Genomic DNA, 18,024 nt, shown 5'->3' on the forward strand with positions numbered 1-18,024 from the left:
TATTTAGCACTAAAGACAAAGATATACTCTTCTTGAATGGCAGGCAATCTCAGTGTGATGTGAGTAAATGTTAAAATAGAGAATTCAAATGAGATTTATTTGTGCCTTAGGTCGCATAGAAGGCTCTACTAAGGAAGAAGAAGCAGAAGAAGGAAGGAAGAACAGAGAGAGAGAGAGAGAGAGAGAGAGAGACAGCTAAAAAAAAAAAAATCCTTTGTTGCAGAACCCAAGATCTAAACAACAGAGTAGGATATGAATACCAGACATATACAGAAATGTTCCGAAAAATTTGAAGAAAAGGGTAAAGCTACACAACCAGCTACTGAATTAGAAACTTTTATGCAGATATAAGTAAAATCACTTAAGCAGTGTATATGCAAAACACTTGGTCATAGGCATCACCACTTCTTCTAGATAACTATTTAAGAATGTTGCTGATCAGTAATCATCAATAGTGTCGATCACAATGGGAAAAACAAAGAATCTTTTGGAGTTTGATAAAGGACTTATTGTGCATGCCCAACTGACTAGAGCCATGATTTTGAAAACAGCACAGCTGATTGGTTTCTCAAAAGGTAAGATATTCTGGATGTTTAATTAGTGGAAAAATAATCCACATTGCTTGTCTAAGAAGCATAACGTGGTCCTAAGACAGTCAGGAACGAGACTGCCATTGTCTGAGAAGGCTTGTATGGACAAACAGAACTTCCTGTGCAGAAAATGACTGAACTATGCACAGGGAATTGAAGCAGATCAATATTGCATATACAGAAACCACTGATTCCTGTGCAGTACCAGAAAGTTTGGCTACAGTGTTGTCAGGTACACCTTATTCTGTACCAACGTAGGCAGAGAGTTTGGCAGGAGCCCTATGAAGTAATGAACCCAACTTGCCTTATTAACACAAACTTAAGGTTCTGGAGGTGGTATCATGCTCATACCATGATGCCACCACCATGCCAAACTTGTTGTTATAGAACGGGTCCCCTAATGTTGCTGGAATATTGAGCGTCTTCCAAGGAATATCTGAACATTGTTACATCAAGTCCATCCTGCAATGTTTACTTTTATCTGGCAGGTGATGGTGGTTTCATGGATGACAATGCTACTGTCCATCACACAAGAATTATTCAGCAGTGATTCAGTGAGCATGGCAGTGACTTTCACCATCTTCTCTGGCCATCACAAAGCCCAGATCTGAACTCCATTGAGAAGATGTTAGAAAAACAGCAGATCTAGGAGCAAAGTCCTCTTCCATCAAATCTGACCCAGGTAAAGGCCTGTCTGGTATGTTGTAGATGTAATCCAACATCATGTAGAATTTAAACCAATCTGCACATGTGCTGTAATTCAGGCTAAAGGAAGTCCAACACAGTATTAAATAAAAGTTTCAAATTCAGTGGTCAGTACATGTACTAATAATGATAAGCACCAACTGGACTTCTTTTCAGAATATGGACTATCATCATCAAATTTCTGATATGTACCCTCAGGTCTATAGGATATTATGATAGTACAACACAAAAAGTTTACACTATTAGTAACTTCCTAATTTCTTCATTTTTTCCAAATTAATCTGAAAAATTATCGACTGGACATGGACTAGTCATTATTAATAATGTGTTCCAACAGACAAACATGAACAAATTAACACAGATTGAGAGAGAGAGAGAGAGAGAGAGAGAGAGAGAAGAGAACACAGAAACAATGAGAAAAGTCTTATGAACTATGCTGTTCAATGATAAGTGACATCGTCACATCAATTCTGAATACAAGTATATACAGGAATTTTGAAGTAAGGAATCATTACCATTACTGTCAATGGAATAAAAAAAAAAATATCATTTTTGAAAACAAAAGTTGTAGGAAGTTTTCAAAAGAATAAAATTTGAGCACCTTTTAGAGGTGAACTGTATAATGAAATATAGAAATATTATTCAAGAAAAAATCAGGGTTTAAAAACAAGAACCAAGAAAACATTCATTAATTCAGCCATGGAAGCATACTCATGGAAAAGAAGAAAGTGCACTGAAAGTTCTTAGCAACAAAATTGCATCTCTGAGAGAATATACACAAAATGTAAAAAAGGCTAAGCAGTGTGGAAAAATAGATAAATGAAAAACTAGTAAGAATATAGAAGTTAAATATCAGGAAGGGTGGCAAAAATGTTCTGGAAGCTATTAAACATGCTTAGAAATGGAGGAAATAGTTCTACAAAAGTAATCAGAAATGAAACAATGACAAAAAGATATTCGGATGCCTAAAGTAATTTCTTTGAATGATTGCTACATAAAACAAGCAGCAACATAGCAGTGGTAGAAAATAATGAATAAAAATATAGTCAGGAATAATCAATACTTGAGAGAGAAAAAGCCACCAAAAACCAGTGCAAAATGGCAGTTGGAATGGATGACATTCAACCAGAAATGCTTGAATATGGAGATGTGAAAGTTTTACAGTGGCTGCACTGCATAATTCAAGAAAGGCTGGTCATAAAGTTGAATTCTATATAGTGGAGTAGAGCACTCATAGTATCCATCTATAAAAAGGGAAATAAAACTGAATGTGAAAATTATTTCATGGGAATATAACAAGGATCTGTAAGTTTTGTAGATCCGGAAAAGGCAAGTTGTTCAAAAGAAGAATATTATAAGCAAACTTTTTAATCTTACTTATAAGTTTGTTTAAAGTTAAGGAGCAACACGAACATAAGGTTCAGAATACCATTCAATAGTTGTTCAAAATTCAAAATGTTACAATTATATGGTGTGAATTGGATATTATAGAAAGCAATCTGTAGACTATATTCAAACCAAACTGTAAGTAAGCAATTAGAACTGAAGGAAGTATGAGAATATCATCTGATGTAAAATCAGGTGTAAAACACTATCTCCACTGTTATTAATCTTTAATATAGATCACATTATGAAGGAGAGTGGCATTAAACCTGATATCAAAATTCGGGATGATAATCAACTTTTACTTTATGGAGATTTTGTTATACTTTTAAATTAATCTGTACAAATTTTTAGGATTCCTTATAACTAAACTGAATAACTGTTGAAACAAATTTGGAACAACAATCACAATAAAGAAAGATAAAAGCATGAAAACAGAACTCACAGAACAATTAAAATACTTGTAGCTATTTAGGCACACAATTATTAGTGAAGATGAATAATTCAGTATGGATATAGACAACAAATTAAACAAAGTTAATATGGTTAGGGAATCAAAAGAAGAAATTTGTAAGGAATATAATAAAATTAGTTTAATCGTTTTTCCAAGTGTGAGCAAACAAAGTTTGCGCCTGAAAGTATCTTCAGGACTGGGGTAAGGTGGTACAACAGCTTAGTGAGCAAACTTTGTTTGCTCACACTTGGAAAAAGGATTAAACTAATTTTATTATACTCTAACCAAGTGAAAAATAAACTTGTAAGGAATAAGAAAGAAATCAGTCAAAACACTAAATAAACTGTATACAAGACGATTTTAAAACCAATTCAATTTATGGATCTGAGAGTTAAGTTAAAAATAAAACAGCTATTCAGAGATCAGGGATTGAAGAGTTTGAATAAAAAGTAGGAAAGTGAACAGATGGCATCAAGTGGCAGAAATAGTAGTAAGGAACTTGACATTTAGAGTATTCAAGAATATGCAGGCAGAATTAATGTATGAGATAAGGTCACTTATACAGAATGAGAAATAAAAGGTTAGCAAAACATGTGCTTATGACCAGGATGTGGGGGGGGACCTAGAGGAAGACCAAGGTCTACATGAATTGGTGCAGTTCAAAGTGCCTTAAAAGACTGTAATATAAGATCGGATAAGTTTAGGGGGCACATTGCAAAAGTGGCCAAATCAGCTCATCAACTCACTTGGTTGTTGAAAAATACTTTGACGAGCAGAGACAAGAAAGTTATTGTACCTCTGTATCGAGCCTTGATAAGACCATCTCGACTACTGCGCCCAGATTTGATCACCTAGGTTTCTTCTTGATGGGGGGAGGAGGTGGAGAGGATCCAGAGGCGAGTGACCAAGATGATAGCAGGTTTATGGAATGAACCTTATGAGAACAAGTTGAAGATTTGTGGGTTGCAGAAATTAGTTGATAGGCAGAAAAGGGGAGATATTATTGAGACATTCAAATTGCTGAAGGGTTTCTATAGGATTAATTCAGAGGATATTTTTCAGATCAGGACTGGTGGTGGGAGAACTAGGGGACACCTATGGAAGCTGGGCAAGAGTGGGTTAGCAAGGTGTTAGTGCTGGGTTCTTTACTTTTAGAGTGGTAAATGAGTGGAATAAGCTGCCAGAGTCTGTTGTGGGCGCTATGACGGTGAGTGAGTTCAAGACAAGGTATGATAGATACTGTGAGAATGTCGTATAGTTGTGTGGACATGATGTTTAGGGCCTCCCTCAATGAGTCTAAGGACTCCCTGGAGTCGCCCGTAATAATAATACTGCAGCCCTGAAAAAGAAGTTTATTTGGAGGAAAAATTTCAATAGGAAGTTTGCACATAGATGAGACAACTAGTTTCCTGTTCATTGCATGGTCTCGGCAGAGCCTCCATTGCATGCCACTGTACTCAATCTATGAAGCCACTGCAGATTATTAATGTCCAAATTGGTCAGAAAGCCTCCCAATGTATTGTATTAGGTATAGTTCCATGACAGTAGTTAGTGGATGGCATGAAAATTGCTTTGCTGCTGTTACCTTCAGTGGGGAAGGTTTAAGGGTATGCAGTGTGGAGTGAAACAGATTTGCACACAAAGAGTATACATAGACATTGTAATGTGTAAACTTTTTTTGCTTAAAATCGGTTAAAGATTTAACTGAACTTGAAGTATGGCAGATTCCTCTTCAAATACCTTCTCTCAAAGCTGTATAACTGAGAGGAGACCTCCACATAGCCTTTAAAGGAATGCAGAGAACTGACCAGGGCCTCTGACCTAATGTCCAATCCTCACCTTCTCGTGGTGCACCCTGTTGGGTATCTACTTGGATACTGAAAGAACGAGGATGGGCTGGCAATTGAGATTTAGCCGACCAAATTGTATTTATTCTTATTGGTTAAACCAAAATAAAAAAAAAAAAATGATGGTAGAACATGACAAAATTTCATGCCGGTTGGGGCGTCGCCCAGTTAAACAAGGTCCCTGTTGTTTTCGCCAGGGAACCAGGGCGAACAGCGAAAAGTCAGCTACTGGAACAAAAATCTGAAAATAAACCCCAACTCCACATCACCAGAGTTAAAGATCAGTACTATCAACATAAGAAGCCTGAATGGCAAAGAAATAGAGCAAGCGGAGGAATTAGATAAGTACCAGATCGACATAATAGGGGTGACTGAAACAAAAAAGACAAAAATTGGAGAGATCTTTCCTAGCAATAAATACAAAATATTATATTCAGGCAATGACAATCAAGGAAAAGAGGAGTAGTTACTGTATTCAACACTAAATATAAGGTAATCTTCTTGAATGGCAGGCAGTCTCAAGTAGAGGGATGTGGGCAAATATCAGAATGGGGAACCGGACAATGAGACTTATTTGTGCCTATGGTCCAACAGAAGGTTCTACTAAGGTAGAAGTGGAGGAATTTTTTGAGGATTTAGAGAAAGCATTTGACACAATGAAAAAGGAAAAGTTGGTCCTTGTTGGAGATCTAAATAGCAGAGTAGGACGTGATTGTCAGACATACAAAAAGGTTTTGGAAAAATTTGGAGAAAAGAGCAAAGATAATAATAATGGCAAATATCCGTTGGATTTCTGCTCAGGACATGGACTGGTTATTACTAACACCATGTTCCAACATAAAAATGTGCACAAATTCACATGGAGAGAAGAGGCAAGGAATAAGAAAAGTCTGATTGATTATGTTATTGTTGATAATGATGTTTTCTCCCTGGTGCAGGACACCAGAGTGTACAGAGGATTTGAAATTAGAAGTGATCACTATTTAGTCTTGAGCAGGATAAAATTGAATTTCATATCGAAAAGAATGACATGTAAGAAAGTTTTAAAGCGAATAAAAGTTGAGCAGCTCTCAGATGTGAACTGTAGACTAAAATACCAAAGATAATTGAAGGAAAACTGAAAGCGTTTGAGAACAGGAACCAAACCTTGGAGATTCAGTGGCAAGCCAAGAAAACCCTGATTGATTCAGCTAGAGAAGCATGTGGTGAAGTTGTCTGCAAGGATAGAAAAATTAGAACTCCATGGTGGACACAGGAAGTTAAAGAGGCAGTGAAGGAAAAGAAGAAAGCATATGAAAAGTTACTGGCAAATAAGTTCAGTTTGTGCTCTTAGAGAATACAGAGACAAATGTAAGAAAGCCGAACACCGTGTAAAACTAGCTAAACAAAAGTCATGGGAGCACTTTGGCAAGAACATAGAAAATAAATATCAAGAAGGTGACAAGATATTCTGGAGGTTGTTGAAGAAGCTTAGGAATGAAGAAAAGTGTGCTGTAAAAGGAGTTAGAGATGATAAAGGTGACATGAAAACTCGAGAAAAAGATATCCTTGAAGTATGGAGTAATTACTTTGAAAATTTGATAAATGAAACAAGCAGTGATGACAGCACAGTGATAAAAAACACTGACCAGGCATGCAGTCAGGAATACATATCCATACTTGAAGTAGAAAAAGCCATCAAAGGCTTGAAATGTGGAAAGGCAGCAGGAGTAGATGATATTCGACCAGAAATGCTGAAGTATGGTGGTATAAAAGTCTTACAGTGGCTGCACTGCATAGTCAGAAAGCCTGGACAGAGGGACGAATTCCTGATGATTGGAGTAGAGCTCTAATTGTACCCATATATAAAAAGGGAAATAAAACTGAATGTGAGAATTACAGAGGTATATCCCTACTGAGTGTTCCTGGTAAGATATATGCAAGTATACTTGAGAAATGGTTGAGAAGAATTGTGGAAGAAAAGCTTGGTAAAGAATAAGCTGGATTCAGGCCAAATAGAGGCTGCCAGGATCAGATCTTCACTTTACGACAAATAGTCGAGAAAGCATGGGAATATAACAGAGATCTGTATTTAAGTTTTGTCGATTTGGAAAAGGCATATGACAAGGTGCCAAGAGAGAAGCTATTCAATACACTACAGTTATATGGTGTCAGTGGGGCATTATATCAAGCAATACTTAGTCTTTATTTGAGTTGTAAGTCAGCAGTTAGAATTAAAGGAAGTACAGGAAGATGGTTTAATGTTAAATCTGGTGTGAGACAAGGATGTACATTATCCCCTCTATTATTCATTATCTATATGGATCACATTATGAAGGAAAGTGGTATTAAACATGATATCAAAATTGGAGATGTTAATGTCAGCTCTTTGCTTTATGCAGATGATGTTATACTTCTAAATAAATCCGCTACAAGTCTGCAAGATTATCTGACTAAATTGAATAGCTGTTGTAATAGATATGGTATGAAGGTCAGCAATAAAAAGACAAAGACAATGAAAATAGGCAGAATCATTGAAAATGTCAACTGTGTTGTGAATGGAGAACCTGTGGAACAAGTGAAATGTTTCAGCTACTTAGGCACGATTTTTACTGAAGATGGTAAATTAAATATAGAAATAGACAACAGAATCAGCAAAGCTGGTATGGTGGGAAGTCAATTGAATAAATTCATATAGAAAGAAATTAGTAGAAACACTAAATTAGCTGTATACAAGACAGTGTTCAAACCAGTTTTAACTTATGGATCTGAGAGCTGGGTCAAAAGTAAAACACTTGACCAAAGACTAGAGACTGCAGATATGAGAGTCCTGAGAATGATTATAGGCGTGAACAGATGGCATCAATGGCAATATCATATTAAAAACGAGGATATTAGGAAAGAACTTGACATTGTCAACATCCAGGAATGCGTTAGCAGAGCTAATCTCAGGTGGTATGGTCACTTAAACAGAATGGGAGAGGAAAGATCCAAAACAAGTGTTCTCTGCCAGGTTTTCAGCAAAACGACCCAGAGGAAGACCAAGTTATAGGTGGATTGATACGGTACAAAGTGCCTTAGACAATAGAAATATAAGATCTGATAATGTTGGAGTCTTGACAAGTAACAGACTGATTTGGAGGAAAATTGTAGATAGGAAGGTAGTAATGATGTAAATTTTTTCATCATATTGTACCATCATATCCTGTACAACCCTTGAGGGTACATGGCTGGAATTTGATGATGATGATATATATATATATATATAATATATCACAGATTTTTAAAAAATATTAAATGACTGGAAGCCGAGAGAGAAAAATAAAACACTGTTTTTATTCAGCACGACTAGTTTCGTCTTTAAGAAGATTTCTTCAGGTACACAAAAAAGAGAAACAACCAACAAAAACTGTAAAAGGAATAAAGTTTAAACAAAGTGTTAGCATGAAAAAAAAATGAACATTAAAGCATTAGCATCTGAATATTTGAAGCTGTTCTCTGTATAACCTTATTGTTGGGTGTGCACGTGTTCAAAGATCTCGTGAATGCCAAAGTTGGATGGCAGCACAATGACAGTCTGAGAGATTATAACTAAGGTTGTTGTTGTTAAGATTGGAGTTGGTAGATAGGGAGATGAAGTTCAGAGGACACATTGCTAAGGTGTCCAAGATTGCACACAGGATTACTTGGTTATTGAAGAACACACTAACATCCAGAGATAAAGAGGTTATTATTCCCCTTTATAAGGCATTGATACTTCCACATTTGGATTACTGTGCTCAAGTCTGGTCACTTGGATTCCTTGGGGATGAGGAGGTTGTGGAGAGGGTTCAGAGGAGAGTGACTAAGTTGGTGAGTGATGTAAAAATTGCTCCCTACATTGATAGATTAAGGGCTTGTAGATTGCAGAGGTTGGTTGATAGGCAGAGAAGAGGGGATATGATAGAAACATTTAAATTACTAAAAGGTTTTTATACGATTGATGCAGGGGAAATATTTCAGCTGTGTGATAGTGATGTAAGAACAAGAGGTCATCCCTTTAAGTTGAGGAAAAGCGTGGTTAACAAGGGTGTGAGAACAAGGTTTTTCACTTTGAGGGTGGTGAATGAGTGGAATGCATTGCCTAACTCAGTTGTGAGTTCTTCATCTGTAAATGAATTGAAGAAGAGATATGATAGATATTGTTTTGATAGTTTGGTTCTCCTGCGATGAGACTACTGACTCCATGGAGATTTCTTTAGATTCAACTATTCTTCTTTCCAGTTCGTTGTAGCAACAAAAGATATCAGATTTGTCCCATAAAACTGAATGGACAAGGTTTTCCTCATTAGTGTTAGAATTCAGAACATGGTCGTACTAGCTTTTGTTCTGCCATATGTAATGTCTCTTTGATGTTCTTCAGTGCATAATTCGATGGATTTCTCTGTCTGGCGAAAATAAGTTTTATCACAGTTACACCAGATCCAGTGTAACTATGTTCTCTATCCAACCATGTTCTGAATTCTAATACTAATGTGGAAAACCTCATCCATTCAGTTTTATGGGAAAAATCTCATAATATCTTTAGTTGCTATGATGAACTGGAAAGAAGAATAGTTGAATCTAAAGAAATCTCTCTTAATCCAATACATCTTAACTACAACCTTAGTTATAATCTCTTAGACTGTCATTGTGCTACCATTCAACTTTTGCATTCACGAGATCTTGAAAGCATGTGCACACCCAACAATGAGGTTATACAGAGAACAGCTTCAAATATTCAGATGCTAGCATTTTAATGTTAATTTTTTTTCATGCTAATGCTTTGTTATTTAGACTTTATTCTTTTACAGTTTTTGTAGGTTGTTTCTCTATTTTTTGTGCACCTGAAGAAGTCTTAAAGACGAAACTAGTCATGCTGAATAAAAACAGTGTTACTTTAATCTCTCGGCTTCCGGTCATTTAATATTTTTAAAAAATATGTCTTTCAGCTGAGTAAATCCATTATGCCACATATCACAGAATAAATAACACAGTAAATATAAAAGGAAATGGAAATGTTTCTTACCTTTAATATATGAAGGTTGTGTTGATATAAAATAATTGCAGCAAATAAATGCCAAATAGTAAATTCTGGCCATAATACTTTTAAAAAAGATAATATAGAGTAACTGCTTTGCCAAAGAAGAAAATCACTAAGGCGAACTTCACCAGATGTTCTAACTAAAAGATCAGGAGGCGAACATTGAAAACAATGATCCACTAACTCTTCTGAAATATCACTATAAAAAGAAGTACATAAATTATAATTAATAAGATTAGAAAACTGCTTTAATAATACAGTTCATATTGCAAATTTAGCTATTTTGGCACAAGTTTAACTCAGATTTTCCAAAACAAATACGCTGTTTTCTCATATATTCAGAGATTCAACAATCTTTTACAAGAAAGATTTATGCAGGCATATTTTGTGTTGAAAATGTTCTCTGCTCTCTAACCCTGCTTTAGAGAGCAGAGAATGGGGGTGGAGGCTTATGTTACAAAACCATTTTGCTTAACATAACTGTTGGTAGCTCATTGAAAATGTATATGCAATTGTGTAACTTATATGTATAAAATACATCCTATTTTTTCTGAAATAATGGAGTTTTTAATCCATTATTCTATGTAATAGATAAACCAATCTCTGCATGATAAGGGTCCACAGGATTTTGAAACGGAAATCACAAAATAGTGTTCAGTTTCATGCATTAATTATAAGCAATTTTCTTTATGAGCATCATCATATCACCACAGATTTGCCACTATATTTCTGCAAGTTTGTTTTACTTGCTAGCCTGGTTGGCCAAGTGGATAGCATATCCATTCTCCAACCAACAGGCTGTGGATTCGAATCCCACACTGTGGGATTCGAATATATGTTTGTGAATGTCTTCAGGTGGTAGATGGATTTCATCGACCATTGTGAGACCACTGTACTGCTTACTGCTGGAGGCCTGAAGTGACTTGAAAAAGTTCTGTTTGGTTTAGCGGAGTTTCTGGACTCGGTAAAAAGGTTTACTTTCATGTAATAAAATCAATTTCCTTTCTCACTATCTTCTTTTAAAAAAACCACTTCTTTTATAACAGTAAATATGTAAGTGAAAAATTTTTAAAGTCACACAAACAATGACTGCTTTAGCAAGCACCACTGAGCATGGGGTAGGGTGGTGTGTGTGTGGGGTGGGGGGAGCACCACTCATTATTCTATGCAATCTTATAATTCTAACATCATCCTGTTCAACAGCAGATATCTGCTATGGTCTCAAGCCACCTCTTGATAGTGCTGATCTTCCTCAGTCTCCCTTCCTTAGTGCTAATCAAAGAACCTGTTTACATGCTATAACTACTTTTGTCTATAGTGTTGGCCATATTGTATTATAGATATCGTATCTTAACAAGCCAGAGACTTGGGAGTGTTAGTGGATAGGCAGTTAAAGTTTAGGCGGCACATAGCAAGTGGCTAAGGCAGCTCATCAGATCACTTGGTTAACCAAAGAATACTTTGACATGCAGATACAAACAGGCTATTGTTCCTCTTTATCGAGCCCTAATAAGATCCCATCTTGACTACTGTGCACAGATCTGGGTGCCAGGGTTTCCTGGTGACGAAGAGGAGGTGGAGAGGATCCAGAGGTGAGTGACCACTCACCTCTGGATCCTCTGGTAGCAAGTCTACGGAATGAATCTTATGAGAATATGTTGAAGATTTGTGGGTTAAAGAAACTGGATGATAGACGGAAAAGGGATGATATGATTGAGACATACAAATTATTGAGGGGTTTTTACAAGATTAATTCAGAGGAAATTTTTCAGAACAGGTCTCGTGGTGGGAAACTAGGGGCCATCCATGCTGAGTAAGAATGTAGTTAGTAAGGGTGTTAGAACTAGGTTTTTTGTTTGGAAAGTAGTGAATGAGGAGTGCTTAAGAGTCAAAGCTGTATAACTGAGAGGAGACCTCCACATAGCCTTTAAAAGAATGCGGAGAACCGACCAGGTCTTCTGACCTAATATCCAATCCTCACTTCTCATGGTACACCCTGTTGGGTATCTATCTGGATACTAAACGAATGAGGATGGGTTGGCAATTTGGGATTTAGCTGACCAAATTGTATTTCTTATTGGCTTAAACCAAATTACAAAATGATGGTACAACATGACAAAATTTCATGCCGGCTGCTGCGTAGCCCAGTTAAACAAGGTCCCCGTTGTTTTTACCAGGGAACAAGGGTGAACAGCGAAAAGTCAGCTACAGGAACAAATCTGAAAAAACACCCCAAACTCAACATCACCAGAGTTAAAGATCGGTACTATTAACATAAGAAGCCTGAATGGCAAAGAAATGGAGCTAGCTGAGGAATTTGATAAGTACCAGATCGACATAATAGGGGTAACTGAAACAAAAAAGACAAACTGGTGAGAACTTTCTGAGCAATAAATACAAAATGTTATATTCAGGCAATGACAATCAAGGAAAAGAAGTAGCCACCGTATTCAACACTAAATATGAGGCTAATCTTCTTGAATGGCAGGCAGTCTCAAGTAGAGGGATGTGGGCAAATATCAGAATGGGGAACTGGACAATGAGACTTATTTGTGCCTATGGTCCAACAGAAGGTTCTACTAAGGTAGAAGTGGAGGAATTTTTTGAGGATTTAGAGAAAGCATTTGACACAATGAAAAAGGAAAAGTTGGTCCTTGTTGGAGATCTAAATAGCAGAGTAGGACGTGATTGTCAGACATACAAAAAGGTTTTGGAAAAATTTGGAGAAAAGAGCAAAGATAATAATAATGGCAAATATCCGTTGGATTTCTGCTCAGGACATGGACTGGTTATTACTAACACCATGTTCCAACATAAAAATGTGCACAAATTCACATGGAGAGAAGAGGCAAGGAATAAGAAAAGTCTGATTGATTATGTTATTGTTGATAATGATGTTTTCTCCCTGGTGCAGGACACCAGAGTGTACAGAGGATTTGAAATTAGAAGTGATCACTATTTAGTCTTGAGCAGGATAAAATTGAATTTCATATCGAAAAGAATGACATGTAAGAAAGTTTTAAAGCGAATAAAAGTTGAGCAGCTCTCAGATGTGAACTGTAGACTAAAATACCAAAGATAATTGAAGGAAAACTGAAAGCGTTTGAGAACAGGAACCAAACCTTGGAGATTCAGTGGCAAGCCTTGAAGAAAACCCAGATTGATTCAGCTAGAGAGGCATGTGGTGAAGTTGTCTGAAAGGATAGAAAAATCAGAACTTCATGGTGGACACAGGAAGTTAAAGAGGCAGTGAAGGAAAAGAAGAAAGCACATCAAAAGTTCGTGGCAAATAAGTCAGTTTGTGTTCTTAGAGAATACTGAGACAAATGTATGAAAGCTAAACACCGTGTAAATCTAGCTAAACAAAAGTCATGGGAGGACTTTGGCAAGAACATAGAAAATAAATATCAAGAAGGTGACAAAATATTCTGGAGCTTGTTGAAGAAGCTTAGGAATGGAGAAAAGAGTGCTGTAAAAGGAGATGATAAAGGTGACACGAAAACTCGAGAAAAAGATATTCTTGAAGTATGGAGTAATTACTACGAAAAATTGCTAAATGAAACAAGCAGTGATAGCACAGTGGTAAAAAAAACACTCAACAGGCATATAGTCAGGAATACATATCCATACGAAGTGGAAAAAGTCATCAAGGGCTTGAAATGTGGAAAGGCAATAGGAGTAGGTGATATTCAACCAGAAATGCTGAAATATGGTGGTATAAAAGTCTTACAGTGGCTGCACTGCATAGTTCAGAAGGCCTGGACAGAGGGACGAACTCCTGATGATTGGAGTAGAGCTCTCATAGTACCCATATATAAAAAGGAAAATAAAACTGAATGTGAGAATTACAGAGGTATTTCCCTACTGAGTGTTCCTGGTAAGATATATGCAAGTATACTTGAGAAACAGTTGAGAAGAATTGAAGAAGAAAAGCTTGGTGAAGAACAAGCTGGATTCAGGCCAAATAGAGGCTGTCAGGATAAGATCTTCACTTTACGACAAATAGTCGAGAAAGCATGGGAATATAACAAAGATCTGTATTTCAGTTTTGTAGACCTGGAAAAAGCATATGATAAAGTGCCAAGAGAGAGAAACTATTCAATATGGTACAGTTATATGGTGTCAATGGAGCATTATATCAAGCAAGACTTAGTCTTTATTTGAGTTGTAAGTCAGCAGTTAGAATTGAAGGAAGTACAGGAAGATGGTTTAATGTTAAATCTGGTGTGAGACAAGGATGTACATTATCCCCTCTGTTATTCATTATCTATATGGATCACATTATGAAGGAAAATGGTATTAAACATGATATCAAAATTGGAGATGTTAATGTCAGCTCTTTGCTTTATAGAGACGATGTTATACTCATCGATAAATCCGCTAGGAGTCTGCAAGATTCCTTGACTAAATCGAATAACTGTTGGAATAGATATGCCATGAAGGTCAGCAATAAAAAGACAAAGACAATGAAAATAGGCAGAATCGCTGAAAACGTCAACTGCATTGTGAACAGAGAACCTGTGGAACAAGTAAAACATTTCAGCTACTTAGGCATGATTTTTAGTGAAGATGGTAAATTAAATATGGAAATAGACAACAGAATAAATAAAGCTGGTATAGTAGGAAGTCAATTGAATAAATTCATATGGAATAAGAGAGAAATTAGTCAGAACACTAAATTAGTTGTATACAAGACAGTGTTTAAACGAGTTTTAACTTATGGATATGAGAGCTAGGTCAGAAGTAAAACACTTGACCGCAGACTAGAGACTACAGATATGAGAGTCCTGAGAAAGATTAGAGGTGTGAACAGATGGCATCAATGGCAATATCATATTAAAAATGTTAGGATATTAGGAAAGAACTTGACATCGTCAGTATCCAGGAATGTGTTAGCAGAGCTAATCTCAGATGGTATGGTCATTTAAATAGAATGGGCGAGGAAAGATTGGCAAAACAAGTGTTCTCTGCCAGGTTGGCAGGAAAAACGACCCAGAGGAAGACCAAGATATAGGTGGATTGATACGGTACAAAGTGCCTTAGATGACAGAAATATAAGATCTGATAATATTGGAAGCATTTATATAAATTAATACAAAAAGCATTTGACAAAGTTAAAAGAAACATATTATTTAACGTATTAAAAGAAAGACAAATACCAAATAATATCCTAAAAGCTGTCACAAGTATATATGAAAATAATCAAATACAAATAAGATTAAATCATGAGCTATCATATACAAGAGAGATAAACCAAGGGGTACGACAGGAATGTCCCCTCTCTGCAACTCTTTTTAATATCTACTTAAATGAAATAATAATAATAAATTGGAATAAAAATTTGCATCAAGGAATTAAACTTTCTTCTACAGTAAACTTAAACACTCTCCTCTTTGCCGACAACGAAATAATAATTACAAATTCTGAAGATAAACTACCGAAAGTTATTTTAGATCTAAATGAGATATCCAAAGATTATGGTATGATAATATCAACAGAAAAATCAAAAACTATGGCCTTTAAAGGACAAGATCCAGCAAGAACAAAAATAGTAATAGATAACAAGATCTTAGAACAGGTGAATTAATTTAATTACCTAGGATGTATGATCACATACGACAATGAAAAAGATATAAACATAAAAATTGCAAAATATTAAAAAATAACAGGTGTAATTAACTCAATATTTAAACCAAACCTAGTTCAAAAACAAACCAGACTAAAAGTATACAATACATTAGCCCTACCAGTCTTAATGCATGGAATCGAAATGTGGACAATAAAACAAAAAGACAAACAAAGATTAATAACAGCAGAAATGAAGTTTATGAGAAAAACTGCAAAGAATACCCTATTTGATCACAAAAGAAACTAAGATATTATGAAAGAATTAAACTAAGAACCAGTAATAGAAAAAAAATTAAAAATATAAACATAAATGGATAGAACACGTTCAAAGAATGAAAACAGAAAGATTACCAAAAACAAGCCTTAAAGTACAAGCCATTAGGACATCCTCTTAAATGATTCAACGATGACTTCTAAGTTGTTGAGAGTTTATTTTTCAATTAGTTAGACTATAATAAGTTTAGTTTAATCCTTTATCCAAGTGTGAGCAAACAAAGTTTGCACCTGAAAGTATCTTCAGGACTAGGGTAAGGTAGTGCAACACCAGGCAACTCATTGCAAAGGTGGAGAAAGCTCTCTCATCACTCCTATCTCAGTATCTCCCATAATGCAAAGCACATCGCCTTGAGGATATGTGTAATGCTATGCATTATGGCAAGGGCCCTTGCCATAAGATACTTTCAGGTGCAAACTTTGTTTGCTCACACTTGGATAAAGGATTAAACTAAACTTATTATAATGATGACTTCTAAGGCCGGAACAGGCCATGCTAGGCATAAATCCTTGATATGCATGATGATGATGATAATGATAATATTGGAGTCTTGACAAGTAACAGACTGATCTGGAGGAAAATTGTAGATAGGAAGTTAGTAATGACGTAAATTTTTCATGTAGTACTATCATATCCTGTACATCCCTTGAGGGTACGTGGCAGGAATTTGATGATGATGATGAGTAGTGAATGAGTGGAATAGGTTGCCAGAATCTGTTGTGGGTGCCATGACTATGAATAAGTTCAAAGCAAGGTATGATAGATACTACACAAATGTTGGATAATTTCTGACATGATGTTTAGGGCCTCCCTCGACGAGTCTAAGGACTTCTTGGAGTTACCCATAATAATAATAATAATTAGTTCATCCACTATATCTTTGTTTTTCATTCGGTTCAGTAACGTATATCCTTCAGTTTTCTTGTTTATCTGATAGCTCAGTCTTCACTACCGTAAGTGCTGGTCTTCCTAATGTCTTGTATTCTTTAATTCTGGTATGTGTCTGTACTTTTGCCGGATTAAAAACTTCATTAATTATTCTCAGTACTCTGCTGTTCTTTTAAATTATATTAATTAATTAAAGTAATTTTCTTCTTTGTAAGTTGAACTATAACCAAGATAGTTAAAGCAGCTTACTTCCACAAGAATTGTATTTAATACATATTTTACTTCAAATTAGTTTCTTTGCTTGAAATGCCATAAGTTTGGTTTTCACAGTTGATATTTCCATATTAAATTTTTCAGCAATAAGGTTTAAATGATGTACACAATACTGCAATTCATCTTCACTGTTGGCCAGAAGTACATTGTCATCTGAATATAACGTTATGTCAAGATGCTATTGCTTCGTAATGACATATTTTCATAAACTATCAGTCAATGTCTGACTGGCCTAGATATATACTATAAAAAACAGTGGCAATAAAGGACAGCATGTCAGATGACATGACTCATTATTTCCAACTTGATATTTCATGTCCCAATTTGATTGCTATGAAGTCACATCTATTAGAACGGTAGATTGTTATTATCATTTGGTTTGGAGTTTCATCATCAGCAAGAGTTACTAAAAGTTGATTTCTGTTTGCACAGTTGACAACGTTCCTAAAGTATAAATACCACATGTTATTGAATTCTTTGTACTTTTTCAATTAGTAATTTTATCTGGATATAGTAGTGTGCAGGATCTGCCCTTGCAGAATCCATTCTGATTCTCTGGCACTGAAATGACTTTTTTTTTAAAAAAAAATAATAATTTTTGCAAATATTTTATAATTCTAACCTGTTAACATATAACATTAAAATTATAACGAAATGTGATAATTATATATGATATATTTGTAACATTTTTCTTAAAACTTGTCAACATACAACATGAAACTAACCAGTGCATTATATCTTTATAATACAGATATTATTATCTTGCCTTTCACCAATAAACTTTAGTCTCTTTTGGGTGATAAACCCAGCATATTACCCAAATTCATATTTATACCTGGGCAGTACATGTAACCATCCATGAGGTTAGCCTAGTGGCTTTGCGCTTCGCAACCATATGCCTGGGGAAGGAGTGTCCTAGGTTCGATTCCCATCGACGACAT

General features: G+C 35.7%; 1 protein-coding gene across 4 annotated transcripts in view; it reads right to left on the reverse strand.

The window, feature by feature from the left end:
• The window catches only part of LOC150095994 (dehydrodolichyl diphosphate synthase complex subunit DHDDS-like), a 208,084-nt gene that overhangs the window by 11,022 nt on the left and 179,038 nt on the right, over positions 1 to 18,024 (reverse strand). For all 4 annotated transcript variants that reach the window (XM_090409669.1, XM_090409668.1, XM_090409670.1 and 1 more), the window contains one exon: positions 10,006 to 10,219. In XM_090409669.1, coding sequence (XP_090265795.1) covers positions 10,006 to 10,219 — 214 coding nt within the window. The remainder of the gene's footprint in view (positions 1 to 10,005; positions 10,220 to 18,024) is intronic.

Source organism: Typopeltis vanoorti, chromosome 19, assembly GCF_054136105.1.
Source record: "Typopeltis vanoorti isolate ZY-2024b chromosome 19, IOZ_Tvanoo_1.0, whole genome shotgun sequence".
NCBI lineage: Eukaryota > Metazoa > Arthropoda > Arachnida > Uropygi > Thelyphonidae > Typopeltis > Typopeltis vanoorti.